This window comes from Macrobrachium rosenbergii, chromosome 5 (genome assembly GCF_040412425.1).
Source record: "Macrobrachium rosenbergii isolate ZJJX-2024 chromosome 5, ASM4041242v1, whole genome shotgun sequence".
Taxonomy (NCBI): domain Eukaryota; kingdom Metazoa; phylum Arthropoda; class Malacostraca; order Decapoda; family Palaemonidae; genus Macrobrachium; species Macrobrachium rosenbergii.
Window position 1 is genome coordinate 24,957,332 of NC_089745.1, and position 11,129 is coordinate 24,968,460.

At 42.3% G+C, this 11,129-nt stretch overlaps 1 protein-coding gene across 1 annotated transcript in view; it reads left to right on the forward strand.

Annotated features, from left to right (window-relative positions):
• Positions 1 to 1,021: 1,021 nt before the first annotated feature.
• LOC136838609 (carbohydrate sulfotransferase 13-like) overlaps positions 1,022 to 11,129 on the forward strand; it is a 22,707-nt gene continuing 12,599 nt past the window's right edge. The window contains exon 1 of the mRNA XM_067103860.1: positions 1,022 to 1,943. Coding sequence (XP_066959961.1) covers positions 1,275 to 1,943 — 669 coding nt within the window. The 5' untranslated portion in view covers positions 1,022 to 1,274. The remainder of the gene's footprint in view (positions 1,944 to 11,129) is intronic.

Below are 11,129 nucleotides of genomic sequence, written 5' to 3' on the forward strand. Positions count from 1 at the left end.
ATTAAAAGGGTGTATATAAAATTTCAATAAGTCTTGTGACAACTTTTTATATTGGCCAAACTGGGAAAGCACTGGAAAAAGAATTGAACAACATAAGAAATGTGTGAGATATGCACAAGGGAACAGTGGTATATTTGTACATGTTAGTGAGAACAATCATGCTATCAACTGGGGAAGGGCAAAAAGGATTGTATATTCTAATAATGCACTGGAAAGGAACATCATTGAATCTAGCTTCATAAAAGAAAGTTACAACCATAATATGAATATCAGTCAAGGGATGTATAAACTTTGATCCTTTAATATCAAAAGAAATTTGTAAATTGTTTAAACTTTAAGGTAGGCAGTAGAGATATATGAAAATAGGATTATCATATTTGTAAACACAGTACGAGGGTAGTAAGGTTAATGAGTTTCCAAACTCCGCCTCCATGACACCTGTCAGGTGTGGATCTGAGGTGGGTATGGTCTGTTTTATCAGCAAAGTCCCCTGAGAGTCTATTGTGATTTTTAGCCAAATGAGTTTTAAAGGCCACTCCTACCTCGACACCGGCCAGAGTGGGGATATGGAGCCTCTAACGGTTGTGTATGTTCGTTAGTACTGTTCTTGTAGTATATATATTTGTGACTTCTCACACCCTGTATCAGTCCCTCGTCAATGGCTTGAAATAAAGTCGAAACCGGTCAGGACCTACACCCCGTTTCTTATTTTTCACCTGTGGTAATGTGTGATATATATATATATATACACGGTATGTATGTATGTATGTGTATATATAATGTATGTGTGTGTGCGCGCGAGCATGAATGTTTGTGTGTAGGCATGTTTCTGATGTGTGAGCATATTGCATTTGATTTGAAATTTTGAGCGAGACCATATTTAAGTTTCTAATGTCACATGTGCTTATCACTTTTAAGCGAGTACAACTGTACAAGTGGTAATCAACATCTGTTGGTAATTATGGTGGAATTAGCATATTAACCAATCCTGGTAAACTGTTCCACCAACCCAACTATCCTCAGTTAGCTTATAACCATCTTTGCAGTTCATTCGAGTTTGAGAGCTTCATTGTGACGTTGATTGTATGGGAGTTGTGGACGGCGCCGAGGCTGTTCTGAGAAGTCTTGAGGCAGTATAATGTGTTCAGTACTTTCAGTCTCCCTTGAAGTTACTGTAAGTGCAAGCATAAATATCAGTTCTGAGAAACAAATTCCAGGAACAAGCTTAAACCAGCGATCATCACGTGCGAAATAATTACGAAAATAGCGTCGAAATGATTCTACGAACAAGAAAACGACAGATCCTCATTTTTGTATTCGCTTTTCTTTTTTTAATTTACTTTGATATATTGGATATCACATGGGATCACTACTTTGAGCTTTTTTCCCTAAAGCCTTATGAAATTCCCTTCAGTCAGAATTTGAGGGACAGTTTAGATCCAGAAAATGACCTGAATTTTTCCTCCTCTCGTTTCCCTGATCCATCTGTAGAAGGGAACATCAGTCATCTTGAGTCTGTCGATGTTGAGATCGAGCTCAAGGATGAGCCTCGTCTTAGCCTCATCGGTAATTCTTACGACAATGAAGAATGGGATGAACATAGTGACTATATCACTGATGAAATTCCTGGTGACGATGATTTAAATAATTTAATCTCCGATTATGAAGATGTCGGAAAAGATTCCGGAGTTTCATTTGTGACGCCAGCGAAGGAACAATCGCAAATCGTTTACGGAAAGCCGAAAGACGAGATATCTAGCACACAGATAACCCAGGATATTGAGAGCTATAAAGCAATAGAAGGTCGATTTGCTAAGAGATTAGAAAGAGTTCAACAGGTCTGTCAAAAATACAAGAGTCCTGGATTCAGCCAAGGTTACACAAAACGACATTTGCTGTACTATTCGCCGCGCTATAACTTACTTGTTTGCCTATCTGCTAAGGTAAGAAAACACAAAGTGTCAGCATACTTCACTCATATGATAATTTTCTGAGTAATTATGAATGTGAAGTCCCTCTTCCACAACAGCGATTTATCAATATGTCAAAAAAAGCTTCTAAAAATTCTTTTCGTAAAATCTCGCCTCAGACAGTTAGGGTTATTACAAATTTTGTCCATTCGTTAATGAAATTTAGTTTAATGCACTTCCAGAATAGTCTCTTTAAGGCGTGAAATTATGAAAGACTAATAAAAAAGAAACATGGGAAATAGAGATGGAAAATAGAATAGAAATGTTTGAAATTAATGAAGAACTATCATAGTTTTAGTATTTATTTGTAACACATATATAAAAAAGAACAAATAAAGTCTCACTGAGACTTTAATCAATGTAAATAATTCTTTATTATGCGGTATATTTTTTTGAAGAGAGGCAATGGGTTTAATTTTATTACAGAGCTTGCTTATTACAAATTTTCTCAGTGCAACTTAAACAAACTTCCTAAGCATTATTGGATTTTGTTCATGAATCTTGATGTCATATTGAAATTTTTGCAATTTTGGTTATGGCATGGATTCATAACGATCATTTTGGGGATGGGACATGTTAGTGCAGCTGGTGTTGTGTACCCACCATTGAAAATGACTAACAGTAGCTATTCGTGATCCTGAGGTGTTGAGCATTTTGCAATGGACCCTAATCTTTTACCTACTGATCAACAAGGAACTGGGACCAATCAGGGACATGCTGACGGGTGCTCTCCTTTACTGAAAACGACTGACAGTGATCATTCATGATTCCTGACTCTTGTCAAACGTTCAGCTATTGATTTTAAGAGGTTACCTCAGAAATTCATGTAGTCGGCTGCATTTATGAAAAAAAAGCACCTTACCCCCCAAAAATTGCTACCAAAGGTTTCTCAAGTGTTTATCGTAGTACCAGATTTGCTTAATACCATATCAAAAGTCTACCACAGTCTGACCATGCAAAAGGTCTGATTTCCAAGATGGCGTCTTAAATAGCCCCTAATTCCTTAAAATACCTGTTACTCATAATTTTTGAAACTAGATAAGCAATGCTGGTGCCAAACATCTTATTTTGGGGATCTGGAAGCCCAATTAGCATATCTGCATTATATTGAAGTGATTATATACTCACAAAATCCAAGATGGCGGACCAATATGGCCGCCATACTTTGAAAATCTCCATTATTCATTCTAATTTATTTTATACAAGTAAATTTAGTGTCTAAACACCTGTTCTGGTGATTTTGGAATCCAAAGAGCATATCTGAATTACAGTATATTGAAGTAGGTTTAATTACATATATACAAAATTTAATATGGAGGATCAGTATGCTGCCAAACAAAAAAAGATAATTACTTATTTTAACTCATTTTACACAGGTAAATTTACTGCCTAAACCCCTGCTTTGGGAATCCAGGAAACCAGTAAATTGATGTAAATCATAGTATATTACAATGATTACATATTTATAAAATCTAAGATGGAAGATCAATATGGCTGCCAAACTACAAAAAATCACCATTATTCATTTCAACTCATATTACAGAAGTAAACTTGTCTAAACCTGTGTTTTGGGGATATCACAATCCAATTAGCCTATCTGACTTACAGTAAACTGAAGTGATTATATGTATAAACACAAAATCAATGATGGAGGAGGAAAATAGCTGCCAGATTATGAAAATCCCCATTATTCATTTCAATTTACTTTACTCACGTAAATTTGGTGTCTAAATCCCTTTTTGGGAATCTGGAAATCCAACCACCTTATCTGAATAACAGTACATTGAAGTAATTAGATTTTTCAACATCTAAGAAGGGGGGACCAATAAGACCACCAAGCTTAGTTTAGTGATTGCTGGTAAAATGTTATCATAATTCCTATATTGTAAATTTCTGAAAAGCCAGGATTACAAATATTCAATGTTGCTTTCTTCTTCCTGTAAAGCTTGATTGTGTGGCTTCACACAGTTCTCAACTTGACATGGTCCACAAGCAGGTGTACATGTAGTTCATAGCCTTTGCAACTGCAACGCGTTTGACAGGCAGTTTTGCCATTACAGTGAACCATCTGAAGGAGGCTTTCTGGTGCAGCAGTTTTCTTACTCATAACTGGCAAGAGTACTGATTCACTTTCATCTTTGCGTTACAATGTTTTGATGAAATAAATTGTCTCTGTCAAGCCATTTGTTACTCCAGAATGCCTCTCACCCACCAAATCCTTAAAAAAATATCATAGCTTTAGAGCATAATACCAGATCATGGTGTGGACTGGAAACGAAAGTGACATGCTTAGGGGTGGAAACTGGAGGACAATCAGTTTGTGCCAGTTATGAGCAAGAAAACTGCCTCACCAGAAAGCCTTCTCCAGATGGTCCACTGTAATTGCAAAACTGCCTGTCAAGTGTTCGTGAATAGTTTCATTTTCATCAAATACTATCTCTGCAGTGAATTCACCACAGCATGGTACTTTTCTTAAGTGGTGATTCCACTTCAAAACCCATAAATTCACGCTGCTGCTGGTATATAAGTCTAAATATAACCCCCCCCCATACCTCTTGTTCATGATTTCGTTAAAAAGTCCCTCACAATATTGTCTTTTTTCTTCTTCTGGCATTATTATTGACCATGACACTACCTGAGTAAATGGCTTTATCATCACCAAGACTTTGAGTATTAGCACTGTTAACACAGGCCACTTTGTGGTTTTCATCTCCTCCCAGAAATATGTCTACATGTGCCTTTTGCTTTGGTCTGTTTGAATTATAAACCTGATCTCATCTAATATCCAAGGTTTCTCTTTTGTTAACCCCATATCCTAGTACTTATTTTTTTGTTGGTGCTTTTATTTTTGCCATAGAAATGGTGATAACAAGATGGTGATCACTGCTGCCATCTGCTCCTCTGTGGCTCCTAACATTCTTCAGTGTTGTTTTCTAATCGCAAGATTAATTGCAGCACCAACTTTTGCGTTCATATTAACAAAAATTCTCACATTTCTTTCTGACATTTCTATTCTGTAACATTCTACCATTCATTGTAAAGTTAATTATTCACTGGTGAATAGCATGTAAAGACGTCTTCTTTACCCATTAATTATGATCATGTATTGCATCTATCATCGCAGCGAGAATCTCATGTATATATTTGTACGTAGAATTTCCTGGCCTTTTCGCCACTATATATTTTATCACTGTATGTACATTATGTCTCTTGTTATTGTTATTTAATTGACTGTTAACAAACACAAATTGCTCTCACTCAGCGTGCGGGTCACAGCGACCGGGGGTCGGGCACCTCGTTTCCGTCCGCACGCTGCTATGTATACATTTGCCCAGGTAATAAATCAATCAGTACCCAATTCTGTCTTCTTTGACCTCACAACTGGTGACCTGAGGAGTGACGGTAAACACAGCGGTTTTGGCTTCGCCATTAACGGACTCACTACGACCACTTTACCTTCAGAGAGCCTTTAACGGAACCATACGGCGACAAAGTCTAGACCTCTGAAAGCTCCTTCCTCAGAGAACACCCACGCCACTAACCGACTAATTACGGCATACTTTCTCCAGGTACGTTCTGGCGTTCTCGAACGGTTTGGCCCCCTGCCATTTACGATTCACGTTGACCATATTCAGAAGCCATTAACGCAACCACATGGTGTATAGTTTTGACGTCTGATGAGCCCCAAACACTTTTAACGGACTAAACACGGTGCTTATTTCACGTTTTGGTGTGAGGCAAAATGTCAGACACTGAGGTAGAAAGTCGTTCCAAGGAAACACATCCTCTGCATCCCCCTCTCACCTTCGAAGGCAGCAATAAGCTAGGCGATGAAACTGCCACCATTCTCGTGGCAAAATACAGCATCCTGGTTCCTGCGGGCAGACGTCCATTTCCGGGTAGCTACAATCACGGACAAGGAAACCAAAGCAGACGTCACCATAACAACGCTGCCGGAGGAGGTCTTCAACAAAATCACCCCATGGTTGGACTCGCAGCCAGGCAAAGTCAAGTACGAGGACCTACGAAAGAAACTCATTGACACATACTCCATGCCTGTCCCAGAGAGAGCCCAACACACCCTTGACCTGATGAACCAGCCCCTGGGAGATGCAACACCCAGGGACGCCTGGGACGAACTACGAGGTCTCCTGATTCTGCCGGGCTTTGACTCAGATGGACAGAGGAGGAAGGAGATCAACTTGTTATGGGAAATTTTCCTGCAGTGCCTTCTGCAGGAGGTTAGGGCTCTCAATGGACGAATTGGTGAGCGTTGCACTCAAACTCCACGAGGCCACCAAGGCCTGCAGCCTGGTAGCAGAAGAAGCCGAAGAGGGGGACACGAACATGGTATACAGGAAGAAGGCGCCATCGCAGCAGCAGAAGACGAGAACAAATCCAGCCTGGTGTTACTTCCATCAGAGGTTCAGAAAGGACGCCAAGAACTCTAGAGCCCCCTGTTCTTTCACAAATAGCTAGAAAGGTGACCATCCATAACAGCAGTGGCCGCAAACCTTAGAGAACCCCAGCCAGTAGGATTCTTCATCCATGACGCCATATCGGGACGACGGATGCTGATAGACACAGGGGCTATGCAGTCGGTATTTCCGCCGTCGAGGGAGGACCGCGACCGCACGTCCAGCGCCGCAGCTGCACTAGTGGCCACAAATTGGAGCCCCATCTGCTGCTACGGAACTCGGACCCGCAGAATATCCATCCTGGGCCATAAATATGAATGGCCCTTCATCATCATGGATGTCAAGTTTCCCTTACTGGGTGCCGATTTCCTCACACATCACGGATTGCTGGTAGACATCGGCTGAAAACACCTGCTGGATACCAGAACCTGCTGCTCTCGACCGCTCTCCACCGGACCGGGAATGCCCGCTGTATGCCCCATCTCATCAAACAAATACAGTGCCCTCCTGCACGAATTCCCAGATGTCTTCAAGCCAGAACTGCATCAGATGCCAGGTACCCAGGCCAAGCACGGCATCCATCACCACATCACCACCACAGGCCCACTGACACGTGCCAAGTTCCACCGCCTGCCATCCAAGAAACTCCAGGATGCTCAACGAGTGTTCGCCAAGATGGAAAGGATGGGTATCTGCAAAAAGGCATCGAGTCCATGGGCGTCCCTTCTGTGGGGACTATCGTCGGCTGAACCTAGTGACAACACCGGACCACTATCCCCTGCCAAACATGCAGGATCTAACAGGAGCCCTGCACGGGGCCAAGATATTCACAAAAATGGATTTGCTCAAGTACTATTTTCAGGTACCAGTACATCCTGACGACGTTCTGAAGACAGCCAACATCACACCGTTTGGGACATATACCTTCTCCTACTCCACCTTCGGCCTCGGGAACGCTGGGGCCACATTCCAGCGCCTTATGGACAGCATCTTGGGGGACCTACCTTTCTGCGTCTGCTATGTGGACGACATCCTGATCTTCTCCAGGTCCCCAGAGGAGCACCTGGGTCACGTCCGGGCTGTGCTGAAACGCCTTCAGGAGAATGGATTGGTCGTCAAATTCGACAAATGCACCTTTGGAGTGGAGAAAGTAGACTTCCTTGGACACTAGGTCTCTCTGATAGGTGTCTGCCCCATGGCCTCCAAGGTGGATGCAGTGAAGGATTTTCCAGCACCAAAAATGATCAAGTCCCTGCAGGAGTTCCCCGGCATGGTCAACTACTACTGACGGTTCGTGCCGGACATCACCTGCATCATGTATCCCCTAATCAGAGTGCTGAAGGGAAAGCCGAAAGCACTGACTTGGGAAGCCCCACAGCAAAAGGCGTTCGAACAGACGAAGGGAGCCCTCGTCAAAGCCACCACCTTAACGTATCAAGACCCCGCTGCTCCCCTGAGACTCACCACCGATGCCAGCAACATCGCTTGCGGAGCCGTGCTGGAGCAGATAGTAGATGGTTCCCCCCCACCCACTTGCTTTTTGTTAGCCACAAGTTAAAGCCACTGGAGACCCACTACAGTGCATTCGACAGGGAACTGCTGGCAATCTACCAAGCTGTGCGGCACTTCAAGTACCTCTTGGACGGCAGCCCTTTCACCATCCTGACAGACCACAAGCCGTTGGTACATGCGTTCACGAAGGCGGGAGACACATGGTCGGCAAGACAGCAATGGCACCTGGCTGCTATCTCCGAATTCGGATGCACCATCAGTTACGTCTCCGGCAAGAAGAACCCAGTAGCTGACACCTTATCAAGAATTGAAATAAATTCAGTCCACCTGGGCATACACCTGGTGAAGAAACAGGCTGCAGACCCAGAAACGGCAGTTTACCGCACAGCACTTACCGCAATGAAGTGGGAAGACGTGCCAATGGGTGAATCTGGATCAACACTTCTCTGCAACACCAGCACAGGCCACCCACGCCCCCTGATACCCGCAGGCGTTCGACATCATCCATGGGCTGTCCCATCCATCAGGATGAACAACAGCACGCCTGATGGCAGAGAAATTCGTGTGGCATGGGATCAGGGAGGACGTACGAGAATGGGCAAAGAACTGCATACCATGCCAGACAAGTAAGATCACCCAGCACACGGAATCAGGCATCGGAGATTTCCCTCAACCACGTCAGCATTTCGGGCACATACATGTAGACGTCGTAGGACCTCTGCTGCAAGCAGGGCGTGCCAGATACCTCCTGACAATCATAGACTGTTTTACAAGATGGCCGGAAGCAACCCCAGTGGTAGAAGCATCAACAAGCACCTGTGTGGAAGCCCTACTATCAAGTTGGATGAGTCATATTGGTGTACCGGACGATATAACTACTGACAGGGGCCCGGCATTCTTATCGGAACTCTGGGTCTCCTTGGCACGCCTGATGGGGACAACGCTCCACAGTACGACAGCATACAACCCTGCAGTCAACGGTATGGTGGAATGAACCCACCATTCATTGAAAGCACCTCTGATGGCACGTTGTACTGACGAAAATTGGAAGGCTCAGCTGCCCTGGGTCCTGCTGGGTCTCCGCACTGCACCAAGGGTAAACGGCGAGGAATCTCCCACAGAGAAAGTCTACGGCAAAGCACTGGCCGTACCTGGAGAATTCTTCCCCACAGAGCCGGATGACCCAGATACGCCCCTTCCAAGGCTAAGAGAAATTGTACACGTGTCTTCATGAGGAGTGATGCCCACCACCCACCCTTGACCAGACCATACAGAGGACCATACTGAGTCGTCAGTAGAACATCCAAGGCCTACCTTGTCAACATCCATGGGCGGGAAGACTGGATATCTGTCGACAGGTTAAAGCCAGCCTTCCTAATGGACAGCGGAACCCGGGAGGAAACCGGCAGATGTCCCAGAATCCCTCCACAAAACAAGACCGCGGATGAAGTGATCGGCATCCTGAAATGAAGTCGAGGATGTCCCAGGGCTGCGCTAAGGATGTCATCCACCCGGCAAAACTGCCAGACGAGTCAGCAGTCTATATTTGTATGTAGAATTTCCTGGCCTTTTTGCCAATATATATTTTATCACTGTATGTACATTATGTCTCTTGTTATTTTTATTTGATTGACTGTTAACAAACAAAAATTGCTCTCACTCAGCGTGCAGGTCATGGTGACCGGGGGTCGGGCATCTCGTTTCCGTCAGCATGCTGCTATGTATACCTTTGCCCAGGTAATAAATCAATCAGTACCCAGTTCTCTCTTCTTTGACCTCACAAGCACATTATAACACTAATACTACACTGTTTCGATTTCAGTCCTGCTAGCAGTAATTTACTACTTACTGCTTTCCAGTCAGTCAGTACCTATTCTGCATTTGATTAAGATCATGACTACTTCCTTACCAGTTCCCAAATAGATACAGTTACCCCCATCCAATCTATGTTTTCCTATTATTTTGCACCGTGACTCACAAACCACTAAATGTCCAGTCCATATACCTTGATTGCCTTTTCTGCATATTTCCAACTTGATTTGGGGTTCTTAAGTTTCGATTTCTTGTTTTCCTTGTCCTCCTCATAAAAGTGGCAGAATCCTTGAAGGATTCATTGGCCAAATACACTAAAAGACAACCTCACCACAAGGCCAATTACACTGGCCTTTGCCTATTGGATTTAACCAAGGTCATCCGCCAGGCATCCAGAGTTGAAGATGAGGAAACAAAGCATTCAACTCCTGAACCCCATGCGCCATCCACCTGCCAATGATTTCTGGTTCTCATCCTGCCCGAGGTCACAGTTTTCATCTGTGAATTTTGCATGTATCTGAAGAGGTGTCAACCTACGAAGCAACAGATGCTTGTACCCTGAGCTAGGGGTCTAAATCCAGTTACTACCAGCTGGACCTGTTGCTTAATATGGGACAGAAATGCAACTCCCTGAAAGTACTCTTAGATCATACCCTGGTTACCAAGATCTAGAAAATCAATATTAATGGATCTTCTGTCTTTTAATTTCGGAACCGTAAAAATGTGTTGGAAATTAGTTACAAACTAATATACAAGTTAAGTCATAAATTGTAAACTACGTACTAAGCAATAACGGAGATTCATTGATTTCAATTTTGTATATAGAAACTGGATTCATATGAAATCTATGTAAGAAAATCGAGAACAATTATTGCCTCTCTTGTTGGCCCAGTGAGTAAGCCTAGTGTTACCCTGTGTATCCGAGAAATGAATAGATGTATAAGTCATTTCATGGCGTAATGAATTCATGGTATAAGTTATTTCTTGGTTTAGTGAATTCATTGTATTAGTTATTCCATGGTGTAATGAATTCTACATTAAAGTTATTTATAGCATTATATTATATATATATATATATATATATATATATATATATATATATATATATATATATATATATATATATATATATATCTTGTAATTTCCACAATGGTCCCGTGGATGAAGTATATAATAAGTCCTCACGTGAAAATGAAAGAATTGGTACCAAGACTTTCAACTTTTATTCAAAGTCATCTTCAGGGTACCCTGAAGATGACTTTGAATAAAAGTTGAAAGTCTTTAATATAATTCCTTTCATTTTCACGTGAGGACTTATTATATATATATATATATATATATATATATATATATATATATATATATATATATATATATATATATATATATCTATATCTATATATATATGTGCGTGTGT